This window comes from Rhagoletis zephyria, unplaced genomic scaffold (assembly GCF_001687245.7).
Source record: "Rhagoletis zephyria isolate East Lansing unplaced genomic scaffold, Rhagoletis_zephyria_1.1 Rzeph_scaffold_02168, whole genome shotgun sequence".
Taxonomy (NCBI): domain Eukaryota; kingdom Metazoa; phylum Arthropoda; class Insecta; order Diptera; family Tephritidae; genus Rhagoletis; species Rhagoletis zephyria.
The window spans coordinates 1-18,392 of record NW_016159252.1 but is presented as its reverse complement, the minus strand read 5'-3'; the positions used below and the strand labels follow the sequence as shown (position 1 = coordinate 18,392).

General features: G+C 38.1%; 1 protein-coding gene across 4 annotated transcripts; it reads left to right on the top strand.

Moving 5' to 3' along the window:
• Positions 1–623: 623 nt before the first annotated feature.
• Positions 624–16,697, top strand: Col4a1 (Collagen type IV alpha 1). Of its 4 annotated transcripts, none has more exons than XM_017620460.1 (10): positions 624–1,112; positions 1,341–1,429; positions 10,105–10,153; positions 10,228–11,175; positions 11,235–11,731; positions 11,796–13,246; positions 13,317–14,285; positions 14,353–15,497; positions 15,648–15,790; positions 15,960–16,697. In XM_017620460.1, exons 2-10 carry the CDS (start codon positions 1,407–1,409, stop codon positions 16,075–16,077), a joined length of 5,343 nt encoding a protein of 1,780 aa, XP_017475949.1. In that variant the 5' UTR covers positions 624–1,112; positions 1,341–1,406; the 3' UTR covers positions 16,078–16,697. The 4 variants fall into 4 exon arrangements, with proteins under 4 accessions (XP_017475949.1, XP_017475950.1, XP_017475952.1 ...); XM_017620461.1 differs by having other exon boundaries at positions 15,648–15,931; positions 16,101–16,697; XM_017620463.1 differs by having other exon boundaries at positions 15,648–15,942; positions 16,105–16,697.
• Positions 16,698–18,392: the final 1,695 nt, after the last annotated feature.

Here is an 18,392-nt window from a genome sequence, read left to right as displayed (position 1 = left end):
TACGGACTGTAGGGTAAATCCGTTCGATTAAATCGTGTAACCAATTCTACAAGTGTGTCCATGAGTATGGTACTCACTCGTATGGATGATGTGATTGTTTAGCGCGAGCTTTATCACCAAAAGCCTGCGCAGCGTCACACATACACATACGCACTTACATAGTAAATATATATGTAAGTACATTCGTGCATAACGGATATGTCCGCGCCAGTCGGTAACATAATGAATGGGTGGCTGGCTGTCGCAAGATCAGCGCAACAGTATGCTTCGGAAGAGGTCCGAACGGGTCCGAATGAATGGGCAGCAGAATACTCGCGCTTTTCAGATATGTATTCACATAATGGAAACATACATACATACATACATACATATATGAATATTGGTATATGGTATTTGAAAGCTGATCATGAACGAAGCTTATCATTTAGTCGTTGGCGCAACCGACGCTGTTCTCCATCTCCTCCAGCAATCCGTGTGAGCTACATATGTCTCTCCCACACATATCTGGGAGCTTACACGTATGCTGTACGTATAGTCGTCATCTGGTGCAAATGAGTGTGTGAGACGACTTGGTTGCCGTTGGGCCGTTGGTGGACGTTTGCCGCTGGCTGGAAGTTATACTATAATTAGTCGAGTGGTGCCTTCTAAAGTAAGTGGCTGTTTCTAGTTCTGTGTGCGCCACAGCCACTTTTTCTTCATCGTAGTCAGTCGTTCATATATATATATTTTTTTTGTGTCTTTGGGGCTATTTCGTGGTGTTGGTGTTTGCTGCGTTTGCGGGAATTATGCTCGTCTAGCTGCGTCGGCGAGTCGAACATTCAGTCCGCTCCAGTCGATCCATAGTGTTAGATCGCTTTAGGAAGCCCGTCGTACCCGCACAACGCGTCAGGGTTGATGGGGTTTGGCAAAGGCAAAAAAGTCGCCTTTTGTTAATTTCGAATATAGTTTGCGTTCGTTATGTAGTTTAAAGAACAAAAAGAAAAAAGAGAAAATTAGTTAAATGAATGAAAATTAAAACAACGAAAAATACCAGAACTTTTTAATGTTTAGTTTTTTAAGTTAAACATATGTTTTGAAAATTTATCGAACTCTAGAGTGGCAACGAATAAAAAGTAAAGGAATTATAATATAATTTATATATATAGATAAGTTATAAAATTTCCTTACAATAAGTGGAAAAATTAAAAGTGCAGAAAAGTGTAAAATATTTATGAGATCGGCATGCCTATTATGGGTGTCTGTGTAATAAATAGTTTAGCATTTATTCTAGTTTGAAACTTTTGAAAAATTTTCCAATTTCTTCAAATTTGTAAGAACGTTTGTATTTGATCTTTTTTAAGGCAGTTGACTGTAAAATTGAAAAAGAGTTGGGAAAAGTGAAAGGAGCGTGTATATAGAGCGTGGGCATGATGGAGCCCCACTGGAAGCGGTGAGTAAATTTTTTTTTTTACCTTCATATATTTGTTGATTTTCCAAGTAACCGATATGTGCAAAAAAAAATATATATGTATTGAAAAAGAGCTGAATTAAGTATGTTTCAAGAGTAATGTATAAATTTCAAAACTTTGAAAATTGTATGTATCTATGTGAATTATGTAGAACTTAAAAGCTAAGTAAAGGGGACTGTCCCTAACCCAAGGCTAAAGAATCATTCAAATCAGTTCACAAACAAAGAAGTTATGCGCGAACAAACCCAAAAGTAACCAATATATATACATACATACATGTCGAACAGAAACCTCCTTCTAGTTTTTGAAGTCGGTTAAAAAAATTAACAGTTTTGTATTCACAAAGGATAAATTGTGATAAAAATTTGTGCTTTAGTCAAATTTATTAAATTAAATTTAAAATTATAAATAAGAACATTTCCAGCACAAATGCATATTTTTGTAAAATTTATTTCGTTGAGACTAAAATTGTGTAAATAAGTGCCCATAACAAGTAAAGAAGTCTTAAAATTGGCTTCAAATCGGTTACTGCTGAGGTACACAAATTTTTTTGATTAGTAGACCTACACCCATTTTACAAATTTTTTTTTAAATAAGTTTTTTCTTATATTAACACTAGGGATGTCGGAAAAACATCAATGCATCGAAAAAATCGATGTTTTGCTTCGATGCATCGAACATTCTCCAGTCAATGTATAAATAGTCGATGTATCGATACATTGATGTTTTTTTTTTAAACTGACATCTCTACTACATTGAACTGCCATTTAAGTTTTTATATTCTGCAAAAAATGGAAGTGAGTTAACAAAAAAATTTAAGGAGCTCTGAAAAGTTCCGTTAGAAACATAACTAGCTCAATGACAGTACTTAATTTGAGATTTTGTACACTTTTGCTTGTAACATATTTTGCTGTGAAATAATATCTAAAAAAATTCTATGCAAATCGATGCATCGATATATGGAAATACATCAATGTATTTTTGCCATTGAAATCCCTAATTAACACTCCTTTTGTCAATTTAGGCTATTTAGCTCCAGCAATTACTAAAGTTTCTCAAAAATATTGTCATATGGTAAGTAGGCGTGGTCTCCGTCCGATTTCGTTTCGCCCTACCTTGGAGAAAGAACAATCCCAGAAACCACAGTTTGTTGAGATATCTGAACTCGAATTATCGTTGATGAAGTCGAGACTGCCTAGGCTTTGATGACTCGAAATCATAAAATTACGAGATCTATTGGCATTAGCTCTAAACGTAGATATATACATACATACTCGTATATACTTGCATACAATGTTGCGATTTTGTTGGTGAAGAATTCTCCGTCAATTTGAAATTTCTTACAAAGTTTTCTCTTAAATATACATATTTGTCTCTTCTAAATCTTTCTCTTTCACTGAACGAAGAAAACTGCGCAGACTAGATGCAGAAAAAATGCTATTACTAACACAATTACAGAAACAAAGCATTTCCAATAGAAAAATTTGCAAATAAATACAACTGTCCACTTATGAATGTAGAGTAGTAAAAGTTGCTTAAACATGCATATGTATGTATATACATACATACGAACAAACATAATAATAGAGGAATTGGTATGTTAGCTTTATAAGGCTGACTAAATTTACAATTTTGAAAATACACCCAAAAACTAAAAAAAAAAAAACTTAAATCTTTATTCATAACACTGTATAGCACTTTGCTGGGTATTGTACCTAACCAATTTATTTTTTTGAAGAGATTGAGTCATAAATAAAAAAGTATTTTCTCTGTTTTTCGAAGTTAGCCTCAGAAATCGATATTTGGAGCTTCGAAGTTCGAAATTGGACCTTTGGTAAAAAAATATTTTTAATTATTGTATGTAAACAACTAAAAAAACTTATTTAAACGGCATATAAATTTTTTTTGTGCAGGCTTATAATACAGGTGGAAAAAGGGGTCAAAAATGAGTTCACATTTTTTTAAATATAACTTTTTTTAATTTTTTGAAGATCTGACCTTTGACCCTTTATAGCATCTGTAATATAAGTTTGCACAAAAAGAGTTATATACCGTTTAAATAAGAGCAAAAGGCGGGCCGCGACTATATTTTTACTTTTTTTAGTTCTTTACATACAATAAATAAAAATAATTTTTTACCAAAGATCCAATTTCGAACTTCGAAGGCCCATATCTCGATTTCAGAGGCTAACTTCGAAATACGGAGATACTACTTTTTTACTATTAGTCAATCTCTTCAAAAAAAAATTAGTTTGATACCAGACCCAGAAAAGAAGTGATTTTGCCGTATAGTGACGCAATAGCGTCATAATCCAAAAAAAATAAAAACTCGAGAAAAACGGCTTTAAAGTTTTGATACATACATACATACATAAGTAGTACACCGAGTAATCGACGATATTGGTAAGGTATGAGATTTTTGCACAACATAGAATAAGAGGTACTGCATACTTAACTATTGTTAGGGTTGCCAGATTTTTTTATGCGCGAAATCAGTACGTTAGACATTTTCATGCTAAAAAATCAGTACTTTTCAGTACATTTTTATTCAAAGCAAAATTATGAATGTAAGTAACAGATAAATTAACAGATAATACTTTAAAACGCCAGAGAGCTTGTTTTTAACAATATTTTAGTATACAAAATAAAATATAGTTCATAAAAAATAAAAGTGTTATTCATTTTAACATGAGTGTACACATACATACAGAAAACAATAAATTATTTTATATTTATGACGTTTTTTAATGTCTAATTGAATGTTTAAATAGTCAAAGAATTCTATACATTTCATTTTAAAATTACTATTAATTTGAAGTTCACTTAAAAAAATTTTAATTAGAAGCCGATTTCTCTCTTTGCGTCAGTAAGCAAACTATATACTTAAGATCCTCTCAGTTGTTAAAAAAAAAAACTAAATTATATATTTTTTCAAACTGTGGAAAAGTACCACTATTTAAGAACTTCATCTATATTTCCTCATGGCTTAAATTAATTTTTTCAACTAGGTACGTAAAAACTTTGAAAGACTAAGAATTCGCTAAAAAGTGTATCCAAAACTATGTCTCGTATGCAAAACTATTTTACAATTTGTTGTTATTAAACTGAAAGTTATTTTCGAGATAACTAACAACACATGCCAAAAAAACATCAGCCTTCTTTTTAAATAATTTAGGCTCCATCATACTATCGCAACTGGTACGTAACGATCCGGTGATATTCCCGTAAAACGATTGATCTTTTTGTTGTATTAATTTCTTGGGAATTCTGAAACATGTCAACTATAATTAAATTATTTTCTTCTTACTTGTTACAGTACAGCTTAAGGAAGTTCCGAAGTTACTATGTAAAAACCTTAAGAAAATCCTAAAGTACTTTGTTTGAATTAAAAATTCAGTACAAATCAGTACAAATTCTGACAAATCAAATCAGGACATTAGCGTACTGATTGAAGAAATGAATAAAATCAGTACAAGAATTGAAAAATCAGTACCTGTACTGATAAAATCAGTACGTCTGGCAACCGTAACTATTTTCATTTTTCGAGTATGCTGAATCCAGTGGTGTTGATCGGTTTTCTGGTTACCGAGATATATTAGAGGTTCCAATGTAGAGCCTTGAAGAGTACCAGAAGATAGTGTTTTACTAATTTTTTGAATATGAATCGAAGTATGTATGTATGTATGTAGGGATTCGGCCAACAACGGCTTTGTGGTAAAGCTTCATGTGTAAATAAGTTTTTTCCTGGTTACAGGGCTCTTACACAATATGTATTTGCATACGTAAATGCCACTTTTTTATATTTATGTACTCGTATGTACCAAATATTAAAACATATCACAAAAGTAGTATTTACATATGCAAATACATATCGTGTAACAGGGCTCTTAGGAAAACATCTTTTATTTTCCAATTTTTCAGATTTTCAAAGAACAGATTTTTGCAGATGCTCTAATTCTCTAAGAGCATTTATGCATCAAAATTAAATTTTGAATACAATTTCGCCTACGTTATTTCCGCGGCTAGGGCTCGATATGCCTGCGGCTTGCAGGAAACATGAGACCGTCAAATTTTTATTTCATTCTATGGGGTAAATAGTTCACATATATATACGTACACTTCTTCAATCACAAAAATCTTAGTCTTAGGCTGTCTTTCTTTGATTTCGAATGGAAAACACGTTGCGATCATATCGTACTAGCATTTCGACAACACCCTAACCAAGAAAACTTTTCAAAAACGCCCTACGTTCTTGTGCTAAAGCGAGTATTGCTGCTTATTTTTATATTCGAAGTGTCAGCTATTGATTCTAATCATGATACAAAAAAGAAGGTAGTTTCAATAAACAACTTTTTGATTAAAAAGGAGATTTTTGACAATTGCTCAAATGTAAAAAATTCGAAGCGGCGTTACCCAATGTAAGTTTTTTGGTGGAGGGATTTATATCCTAAATTTGATAGTATAAATAAAATAGTTGTATTAACATTTACCTTCTAAAAATAATAAATATCTTATCTTAAAAACGTTCAAATTTTACATTAAATTCGATAACTACTTGCCGAAATCTTTACTTTTACATTAATAAAATTGTAGTGAACATATTTTAACATTTTTTTAGTGCCATTATGTCATCTGATTATTACACAATACAGCTAGCCAGGACTATTACAATTTTCTATATTGGATACGATTGTTTCTGATATAATTGAGACACTGAAATTACACATTTCGATATTGTCTTTGTCTATGTCTTTCAAGTAACTTGAAAACGGAATTTATCGTTGTTTCTTTGGGTAAAAATAAATATATTTTACTGTTCAATACTGGAGGGGGTGTGAAACAAAATTGATGATTTATTGTTAGTATAAAAGCTGGAAACACAATTATTAACTTATTGAGCATTAGACCTCTTCCCTTTCAAAAACCAAAGGGAAAATGTTCGGTTATTTGTGCAATGGTTTTGGAGTGGGAGCGGAGACGGAGGGGGGGCCATTGAAAAATGGGGTAAAATTATCATTTTGACAGAGAGAATGTAAACTCAAGTTACGTCAACCACAGGATTTTTGCGCAAAATACCTTTCCACGTTGTGGGCTTTCGGCAGCGCTTGAAAAAAATAATCCTCATCAGTCCCAACTTCGGCTACGCTGACCACAGTATTTTTTACAAAAAGGTCCATATTTCAAACCGAATTTATTCATAAATCTGTATCTGAAAATTTGAAATCTTTTTTTTAAACTAACGTTTAATTGTTTCACCACACGTGTGTGTTAACATTTTTCGCTTTGGATTAAGCGTTTGGACACAATAACCCAAAATTATTGTACAAATAACCTAGCCGTACCCAACAAGATACCTTTTGCTTTTTCTAATTTCGATTCTAAGAACAAAATGTTTGTAAATAAACCAAAAATTAATAAGAAAAATTGGAGGATTTTAGATATTGGATACGGTAGCATGAAATGTCACAATCTACTTAATTGTCAGGTTGTTAATATGGCGACGAAAAAGTGACAATGGAACTACCTTCTTTTTTCTTCTTCTTTTTTTTTTGATTCTAATAGTATTATAAATTTTTATTATTTTTATAATTTTATAGTCATGATATCATGATGTCAGATAGTGAAAATCCATAGACGAGTCGAATATATTCTGAATTTAATACTTTTCGGAAGAAGGAGAAAGGTTATCAATTCGTCGGACCACGTTAACCGATTTCTATAATGTTTTTTTTTTTTTAAGGGAAGGTGCTACCTCACAGGTGGTCCCATATTCATTTGGTTTAAGTCATCGATCATCGGATCATGAAGAAATTAAGGATAACGTTAAATTTTTATATGAAAATTGAAGTCGGTTCTGTTTTTGCTTAAAAGTTACTTGTTTATAAAGGCAATTAGCTTGATAGATTGTAGTTGAAATACTTAAGTTACTGCTGCACGATTGTAATATGTTGAACTTTGAAGGTAAGATGAAAGATATATTTTTGTACAAGAATTCAATGTAAACGAAACGCCAACATTTAATAAAAATTTTTAAACAGGTGAAACCCTATTCAAAACCTCTAAAAATATTCCTAATGATTAATCTAAACCAGTGGTCGGCATTCTAACACATTCAAACGATTCAATAAGTGAGACTGTGTGCGTTAAATGCACTGCTCAGCTTCCGCTCTTCGTATACGTGTGAAACGCACATGTGCTCAGAGAGCACTCAGTGAGCTATGGCCTGCCGACCACTGATCTAAACCATTTCTCAGTGATGAGAGCTCTCGCATGGTGTCGGTTTTCATTTCATCAAATTCCAAATCTCCCTGTAACTTCAAAAAATAAAACCTGTGCACATCTACATATTTAGAATCCCAGTTCTTTAGTTTGACTTCTCATGTTGGAAATTCGAAATAACGGTGCAGATGTGATGACCTTCAAAAAACAAAAATACATGGCAACTCTAACTGAAAATATTATCAGCCTATAGTTTTCTTAAAACTCTTTCGTTTGACACTAATATTTCGATATTTCATGTATGTATCTTTCGTATAAGTAAAACAAATTCGACTTTTTAAAAGTATTTTCAAACTAAAATCTTTCGCCTGGCATTGTTATACATATTTCAATTAACTGATGAATTAAGTTGAATTTAATTTTTTCAAGCACAAGGCAACTCTCCTAAATACAGTTTAGAAATAAATTATTTTCAAACCCATTTCGATTGATATCCATCTTTTGACAATCCATTTAACTTATTAAATAATTTGAGCTTAATTTTTTCAACAAAAAAAAACAAACGTTCAATTGAAAGATTTCTTGAGGCTCGTTCTTTTGATAACCATATTTTAAAATTTCATGTAACTTATGTATAATTCAACGAAATACCACTTTCAAAACAGGCGGCAACCCTCTTAAAAATTATTTTCGAACTAAAATTTCCTTAAATATTTTTCGTCTAACATTGTTATAAATATTTCAAATAAATAAATATTTATTTTTTAAACACGTGGCGACCCACCTAAATATAGTTCTTAAATAAACCCATTTCCATTGATAACCATCGGTTAGTAATTCATTTAACTTATTAATTAATTTTAGTTTAGTCCTTTAAACTGGGGCAACCCTTAAACACATCAAAAATGTTCTAAATTGTCAAACTAAGTTGGGGTATTCACAACGGTGTCGTAAGTGTCGTATTGTCGTCAACTTTAAACGCCTAAAAAATATATTAAGGGGGTTCGCAAAGTACCATAAAAATCATATTTTGAATTCTCGCAGTATTAAAAATTAGTTGGTTGTGGTTTCAAGTTCTCTAAACATTTATTTATGCTTTTAAAGTTTACGACATAAGTACAACAATACGACACTTACGACACCGTCGTGAATCCCCCAATAATTTTTTGAAGCTCTTTCATTTGACATCCATCGTTAATATTTCATATAACTTGGGTATAAAATAGTTCAATTAGACTTCTCAAATATGTAGGTGGCAACCCTATTCAAAATATTTCCAAACTACTATTTTCTTAAACTTCTTTTGTATGACACCCATATAGCGATACCTTACTCACTTACCAAATTCCTTTAATTAAAATTGAATTACATTTTTTTTAAGATGTGGCAACGCTCCTATACGTAGTTATGTTATAAAGCCTTTTCGAATTATTTAAATGTGCTTTAAATTTGTTTCTTTGTCTAGTATTCGCATTTACTTTAAAATAGTTATGTTTTATTTCCAGTTTTTTTTGTTGATATTCAATTGCAATCTTTTCATCATAATTACGACATGTACATATTCCTTAATTAGTGTAATTTTTGTATAGGTATTTTCTTCACTTGATCAGTGTTTCGAATTTCGAATTATACCAATTCGATAACAGATTAACATGACGAGCGTGGGCACCAAGTGAGAGTAAGGCTCGAATACAATCGGCGAGGTCGTTTTGGTAACCTTTCAGATTGCCACCATTTTTAGCCCGATCTGAATGCACATGCTCATTGGTGCCCGCTAAATTTTTTTATATCTGAATTTAAATAAATGCAATGTAGTTACTTTTTCGAGTCCTTATTAAGTGTAATTGTTAAATGGTCTGTAAAAACCTACTTCTGTAGACTGAATTAATTGATAAATATGTAAATAATTGTTGGTGGTAGCAAGAGGAGGGTGAATTTATAGAAGAGTCAAAGTATTCAGGGTATATATCTAATTTAAAAATTGAAATAATTTGGAAATTTTGCGAGAAAATGCAATTTGCTACATCTATTTAATTAAATTTTAATGAGTTTCTTTCCATGTAAATATGTATATATTTATAACCACTTGGCGATACGATCTCTATCGATTCAAATTAAAAAAGAAGAAAGGCTTATCTCATAAAAGTGATGTTAGGCTCAGACCAACATACTTATAATTTACTTACTGAAATAAAATGATGCTCATCATTTAGCTCTAAAAATTGACTAGAGCCTAATTTCGCTTTGATTCTTGGGGTCATCAGGCCAATAAATTTGAATCAAGTGTCTCGAGAGCGTATCGAAGTTTTTTGCACCGTTCAGTGTTGGTAACATTTAACAACTAATTAGTTATTCAACTATTACAGATTTAAGGATTTTACATTTTTTTATTATCTTTAAATGTTGATTAAATTTTTCATTCTTTATTGCATTTTAGGCTGATTTTCGCCGCTGCAATAGCTGGAGCATTAATGAGCGCAGATGCGGTATGGCAAAATTATAGTTTTTTTTTTTTTAATTCTAAGAAACTCTGCTCATTTTTCGATTTTATTTTATCTAGCAATTTTGGAAAAATACAGATACTGGTGCGATCTACAACCCACCCAATCATTACAGAGATGAATCAACACCTCCGCGTTCCCCAATAGACGATAGTTATGCGATTATCGATACTGTAACCTCAAATCGTCAAGGACCGCCAAGAAATTGTACATCCGGCACAGTTGGATGCATTCCAAAATGTTTCGCGGAAAAGGGTAACCGTGGTTTTCCCGGTGAAGCTGGACCCCCCGGACCGACGGGCTTGCCTGGTTATCCAGGTCCTGAAGGTCCACCCGGCGATAAGGGCCAAAAAGGCGATCCAGGTCCGCTAGGTCCTCGCGGTTATAAGGGCGAACGAGGTGTTCCCGGTATTCCTGGTATGCCTGGAGTACCTGGCGTACAAGGTATTTCCGGAAATCCCGGTACTACTGGTGCGCCTGGAAAAGATGGTTGCGATGGCCAAGACGGTATACCCGGTCTACAAGGTTTGAGTGGTATGGCTGGTCCGCGCGGCTATCCAGGCCAGCCTGGCGTTAAGGGTGAGAAAGGTGAACCGGCAAAGGAAAATGGAGATTATGCTAAAGGTGAAAAGGGCGAACCCGGTTTTGCTGGGCGTTCTGGCAATCCAGGCCCTGAAGGTCAACAGGGTCCTAAGGGCGATCGAGGTGATACTGGGCCGTATGGTCCATCGGGTCCTCGTGGTGATCGTGGTTTGAAAGGTGAAAAGGGTGCACCATGCTTTGCTCCACCGCAACCTGGCAAAAAAGGTGAAAAGGGCGAGAAAGGAGAACCTGCATCCGTGAAACACTCAACTACCGAGCAAACCATAATGGGAGAAAAAGGTGAAAGAGGCGAAAAAGGTGATTCAGGTACACCTGGACCCAAAGGTGATCCTGGTTATACTGGAGAAACAGGACGAGATGGTATGAAGGGTGAAAAAGGCTTGCCGGGCGGTCCTGGCGATAGAGTACGCTATTTCTAAATACCAATTTTAAAAATTTTATTTAAGATTTATTAATAATTTAGGGACGTCAAGGTAATTTCGGACCCCCTGGACCAGCCGGTCAGAAGGGTGACCGCGGCGAGACTGGCTTAAATGGATTGTCTGGTAAACCGGGTCAAAAGGGTGAACCAGGTCTTCCAGGTAGGCCCGGAGAACGTGGTTTGCTAGGTCCTCCAGGTCCACCTGGGGGCGGTCGAGGCTCTCCCGGCGCACCTGGCCCCAAAGGCCCACGTGGATACACTGGTTCGCCTGGTCCAAAAGGATTGGATGGTGTTGATGGTCCTCCTGGTCTACAGGGTTTCCCCGGCCCTAAGGGTGGCCCAGGTTTACCTGGCCGTCCTGGTGTTGAAGGCCCACCTGGTGATAAAGGAGAGAAAGGTAATGCAGGTCGCACAGGTCCACCCGGCCCCGTTGGTCCCATGGGTCATACTGGACCACCAGGACCTGAAGGACAGAAAGGTGAACCCGGATATCCAGGCATTGGGGAAGTTGGCCCTAAGGGTGACGATGGTACTCCCGGGTAAGTGTGAGAAAGTATTAAATAAAACAATAAAATTGTATATTTAAAACTCTCTTTCAAACAGTATTCCTGGTCTGAAGGGTCAAAAAGGTGAACGGGGTTTCAAAGGTAATGCTGGCGCTCCTGGTGATTCTAAATTTGGACGTCCTGGTTCACCTGGTCGTGCAGGCCTGCCTGGCCAAAAGGGAGATCAAGGCCGTCCTGGTTTTCCCGGCCAGAAAGGTGACATGGGTCTCAAAGGTGATGCTGGTGGTAAATGCTCGTCCTGCCCTCCTGGTTTCAAGGGCGATAAAGGTGATCGCGGTTTGGATGGTATTCCTGGCCAACCTGGCTTACGTGGTCCCCCCGGAGCTCTTGGTGCACCTGGCGAACGTGGCGCTGATGGAATCGCTGGTATGGATGGACCACCCGGTGAAAAGGGTGAAGATGGCAGGGACGGACTTCCTGGAGCTGAAGGTCCCGCTGGTAAAGATGCAATTGTCGACTTAAGTCTTGTCAGGGGAGAGAAAGGTGAAAAAGGTGATAGAGGTTATCCTGGTGCACCCGGCTTAAAAGGTGACCGTGGTGAAGCCGGATTTCCTGGTATCAGCGGCGTTAAAGGAGAAATAGGTGCTAAAGGTGACAAAGGTTTCCCAGGTCCACCAGGTGTGGACGGCATACCTGGAAACCCAGGACGCGATGGACGTGATGGTCTCCCCGGCTTAAGCATCAAGGGTGAACCTGGTCGCCCAGGTCGCGATGGAATTAAGGGAGACAAAGGTACCTCTGGATATTCTGGACAAAAGGGAGATCCAGGAACTTGTGACGCCGCCATGTTGACAGTGCCAGCTAAAGGAAACAAAGGTGATCGAGGCATACCTGGAATGCCAGGTCCAATGGGCCCCATGGGTGACAAAGGTGACCAAGGATTTCAAGGACTGAAAGGTGAAATGGGTCCACAAGGTCCGGTGGGACCTGTAGGACCACGAGGTTTAACTGGTCCGCGTGGTGAGAGGGGTAGTCCTGGTGTTATGGGAGCCCCTGGAAACCCTGGAAAAGATGGACTTAGAGGACCCCCTGGAAGGAATGGGGAACGCGGCCAAAAGGGAGAACAAGGCATCTCAGTTGCTGGTCCCCCTGGACCACAAGGCCGCGATGGCTTATCTGGTCTTAAAGGAGATCGAGGAGCTCCTGGTGCTTATGGTCCACCTGGTCCAGATGGAGCTGTTGGATATCCTGGTGACAAAGGTGATGCCGGTCTGCCTGGCGCAACTGGTTTGACTGGAGCCGTCGGCCCTAAAGGTGATACTGGCCCACTGGGACCACCAGGACCTCAAGGTCCACCTGGGAAACCTGGTGTGGATGGTGTGCAGGGACGTGATGGAGCAAAGGGCGAACCTGGAAACCCAGGGTGGGTTGGCATGCCCGGATCTAAAGGCGACCGTGGTGCTCCTGGCAATGATGGACCTAAAGGTTTCCCTGGCGCTAATGGACCCCCTGGAAAGCGTGGCGCTCCTGGTCCTGCCGGTATTCCTGGTAAGAAAATAGTTTAGATACATATAGTTGAATCATAATTGCAATGCGAAATACTGCCCTTCCTTCCCAGGTACGAAGGGAGACAAAGGTGAAATTGGTTTGACTGGTAATGACGGTTTAACTGGCCCAAGAGGACCTCCCGGCGCTCCTGGCCCAATGGGCATTAAAGGTGATATTGGGCCACAAGGCCTTCCTGGAACTGACGGTCGTCCTGGCTTGGATGGAGAAAAGGGTGCTCAAGGTTTACCCGGTTTCGATGGTGCACAAGGTTTACCGGGTGACGCAGCTGAAAAGGGACAAAAAGGTGAACCTGGCTTATCTGGATTGCGTGGTCCTGAAGGTCTTCCTGGTGCACCTGGATTGCCTGGCGAAAAAGGTTTTCCGGGTATGTCTATTCACGGCAGCCCTGGTGCGAAGGGTGACAAGGGTGATCGAGGACGTGATGGCATTGATGGTCGCGATGGCATATCTGGAGCAAAGGGAGAAGCGGGATTCCCTGGCATGAATGGACAAAAAGGTGATAAAGGTGACATGGGCTTACCTGGTGCACCAGGAGCTCCTGGCTTAGATGGAAGGCCTGGAGAAACAGGCACGCCTGGCCCTGTTGGCTATTCTGGCGCTAAGGGAGACAAGGGAGATCACGGTTATCCAGGTCTGCAGGGTGTAAAAGGTGACAAGGGTGCTACCGGCTTTCCCGGTTTATCTGGGCCTCTGGGACCGAAGGGCGAACGCGGTTTTCCTGGTCAAAGCGGTCGTGATGCTCAACCTATCACCATTAAAGGAGACAAAGGAGAAATGGGTGAATTTGGTGTGGTTGGTTTGCCTGGTCCAATTGGACTTAAAGGTAATCAAGGTTTGCCCGGATTGAGCGGACAAAAGGGCGAACGTGGTCTGCCTGGTCCACTGGGCATACCTGGCTTAAATGGCGCACCTGGTTTAAAGGGCGATCAAGGCCCTGTTGGCGAGCCCGGAGCACCTGGACCTGCAATTAAAGGAGAAAAAGGTTTACCTGGAAGATCTGGAAAGAACGGACGTGAAGGTAAATTATCTCGCATTACATTAAAGCCAACCACCAGATACTACATATTTATTTCTACGATCTTTAGGTGCTCCTGGTTCTATTGGACAAAAAGGCGAAAAAGGACTTCCTGGTCTCGCTGGCATGCCTGGTTTGGTTGGTCTGCCTGGTCCCGTTGGCCCATCTGGTCCAAAAGGTGAACGTGGTCAAATGGGACTTCCCGGACGTGATGGTGCTGATGGTTTACCTGGTGCGCCTGGCTTGAAGGGTGATATGGGTTTCCCAGGTCCTAAAGGAGAACGAGGTTTGGCTGGTTTCGAAGGACAAAAGGGTGAAAAAGGAGAACAAGGTATACGTGGTCCACAAGGTTTACCGGGTCTCAATGGTATGAAAGGCGATCGCGGTTTCCCAGGTTTAGATGGAGCACCTGGACCAGTTGGAGCGCCTGGTGAAAAGGGATCAACTGGACCTAAAGGTCGCGATGGCCGAGACGGCGTACCTGGATTATCTGGCCAAAAAGGTGAACCTGGTCTAGTACCCCCACCAGGACCTAAAGGTGAACCTGGACACCCAGGTCGCGACGGCGAGAAAGGAGATCGTGGTCCACCAGGCCCCCGTGGTTTGATTGGCTTACAAGGTGAACGTGGCGAGAAAGGTGACATGGGTTTGACTGGTCTCATTGGTCAAATAGGACGGCCCGGACCTAAAGGTGAACAAGGTTTCCCAGGCCCACAAGGCCGTGACGGTTCGCCGGGTCTGCCCGGCCCACAAGGAGACACGGGTGCCGCTTGCACAGCAGCACAAGATTATCTGACTGGCATATTGCTGGTTAAGCACAGTCAATCTGAAGAAATACCACGTTGCCCGCTAGGTCAAATCGAATTATGGACAGGTTTCTCAATGTTATACGTGGACGGTAACGATTATGCGCACAACCAAGATCTCGGATCGGCCGGCTCTTGCGTGCGTCGCTTCTCAACACTGCCAGTGATGTCATGTGGCCAGAACAACGTTTGCAACTACGCCTCGAGAAACGATAAGACCTTCTGGCTTTCAACATCCGCTCCCATTCCAATGATGCCTATCAACAACCAGGAAATTAGCAAATATATATCGCGCTGTGTGGTGTGCGAGGCACCAGCGAATGTCATCGCTGTACACAGCCAGTCGCTAACCATTCCCGACTGCCCCTATGGATGGGAGAGCCTATGGATAGGCTACAGCTTCGTTATGGTAATTCATTTCATTTGTGAATCTTTTGTAGTCTGAATGGCTCAATTTCTTTANCCTATGGATAGGCTACAGCTTCGTTATGGTAATTCATTTCATTTGTGAATATATAGTCTGAATGGCTCAATTTCTTTATTTACTCTATACTTCTAGCATACTGCCGTTGGTAATGGCGGTGGTGGCCAAGCGCTAGCATCGCCCGGTTCTTGCTTGGAAGATTTCCGCGCCACACCATTCATCGAATGCAATGGCGGCAAGGGTCACTGCCACTTCTACGAAACAATGACCAGCTTCTGGTTGGTCACAGTCGAGAACCATGAACAGTTCCAACGACCAGCAATGCAAACGCTCAAGGCTGGAAATCTGCTACAAAGAGTATCGAGGTGTACAGTGTGTATAAAAAATTCGACATAAGTAAGCTGCAGTCTTATATAAACATTTTTGCCCCCCCATCCTTGTATNCTGGTTGGTCACAGTCGAGAACCATGAACAGTTCCAACGTCCAGCAATGCAAACGCTCAAGGCTGGAAATCTGCTACAAAGAGTATCGAGGTGTACAGTGTGTATAAAAAATTCGACATAAGTAAGCTGCAGTCTTATATAAACATTTCCCCCATCCTCCAAATTTGTATGCCGCCATTTTAAGCCTAAAGATAATTTTATTGAATAACTTTATTAAACTTTACATTCGAGAAAGCCTGAAACCCTGAAAAATTGTTACAGGTAACAATTTGCTATGATTTCCTTATAATTGCCTTAAAATGAAATTTACGCTCACATTGTAGTTTCTAATGATTATATTATATACATATATATGTAATCGAAAAGTACTTGCCCAAGTGTTAATGTTAATGTTTACGAATACTTATATAAACCAAAATGAAACAAAAATTCTGCCATTATACTATGAAGTTGCAACTGCAAATGTCTAAAGCTTCTTGTTTTTTAATTGTAATATTAGCATGTAAATTATAAGCGAAACAAAAACTAAATAATAAAACATAACTAAATAAATATGTAAATGTGTAGTAGCCATCTAATTAACTGTATATTTGTATGAAGAGAAAAATAATAAAACGAAACACAAATACCGAATATTTATGTACAGCAATTGAATGCAATCCATAGGCACAATCTACATACATCCATAATTTTTTTTTTTACACTAAACTGCTAAATAAAGCGAAAAACTTAAAAATTTTATTTAAAATCAATCGAATCATTTAAAACAGAAAAATACGAGTAGTATATACTTATGTATATTCATTGGTTTTTTAAGTCAAACAGGGGAAGAAAATAATTGCTAAAATTTTAAAATCCAAAACTTATCAACACAATTTCTATGGGTGTAAGAAAAATTATTATTCTACGTTTTGGATGGACTAAAAGAAACGTGGTTTCTTAAAAAGTTTTTTAAATATTTAATTCTTTTGAAACTATACACAGTATATTATACACATATATTGTATTATCTATTGAAGTTATTATTGAGGTGCCCTTTTACTAATCGAAATACATTTTGTATGCATTAGTGTATTTTTTGAAAACATTTTTTTTCTTTTTAAAAAACTTTATTGTAAAAAAATTTAAAATCTTAAAAAAACGGCTCTCACTTTTGACAAGGAATTTCGTCATCTTTAATTTAAAGAAATAAAATTGTAAATTGGATCAAAATTTAGACCTCTAGACTGATTTGTCCACGACCCCCTTCATTTGCCCCACTGGAGTTTTTCCCGGTGTAAATATTGTGAGCCAAAATTTTCTTGCATCTTTGTCGCTCTTTACATATGATTCTTTATTCATGTCATTTTCAAAAAGATTTTTTTTTTAAATTTACGCAGTTATGTATAAACTCCCCATATCTTTACGCACGTGATTTTCAAAGAAACGGAGAAATAGTAAATGATACACACACTTAAAGGAGGCACAATTCAGACCCTCTCCCGGAGAGAAGTATATCTAAGAGTAAGTCTGGATACAAACCTATCGTGGAAATCGCACGCGGAACGCAAGAACTTCAAAGCGTTGATAGCATTTTGGCAAAACGTGGGGTCTGTCACCAAAGGAAATCCGCTTTGATCAGACCCATAATCAGCTATGCGTCAGTGGTATGGTGGAGCAGGCTCTCAATCAATAACGTTGGAAGTCTGCTTGCTTCAAAGAACTATTGCCCTGTGCTGCACGGGAGCTTTCTCTACAAAACCTAGCGCGCTGCTCTTGATGCCGTTTCACCAATGTATTTAGCTGAAAATTTTCTCTGTTTACTTATAAAAAAATTGTCTAGATTATTTGTATTTTTTTTTAGAACATTTTGTAAATAGAATCCGAATTAGAAAGACATTCGGTTCGATTAAATCAAGAAGGGCAAACTTAAAATTGATATCTTGCTCATGATTAGAAATTTTGCCTAAGCATTGAGAACACTGGCCAAAATGAAAGTTTTTTGAGCAGGGTTAGCCATTTCTAATAGAATTTCGTAGCAATTCTCGGATTCAGTGATCGCATTTTCGTAGATTTCACGAAAAATCGAACTACGATGGATTCTGTGATAGCCACCAATATAGAAAATGCCGACTGCTGCATTGCTAGTCAAATAAACTCTGTTTCTATTCATTGCACACAATGGCTTAAGCTAAAGTAAATTCCGACTACACCACACCCGAAAATTGATTTTCTGATACGATTTTTCCAGCCACATACTCCGATTGAAGCCAATCAGCCCCAGAAGTTCGGAACGGTCAACTAAACCATTAATTACATCGTAAACAAACATTAGAGACTGGATTATTCTTCTGCTCTTAAGTGATTTGAAGCTTATTAATATATAGCGAGCACTATATAAGGGCAGCGCAGAGTTGGGCAAAATTTATTCGAATGACGAATAACAAATGAATAAAT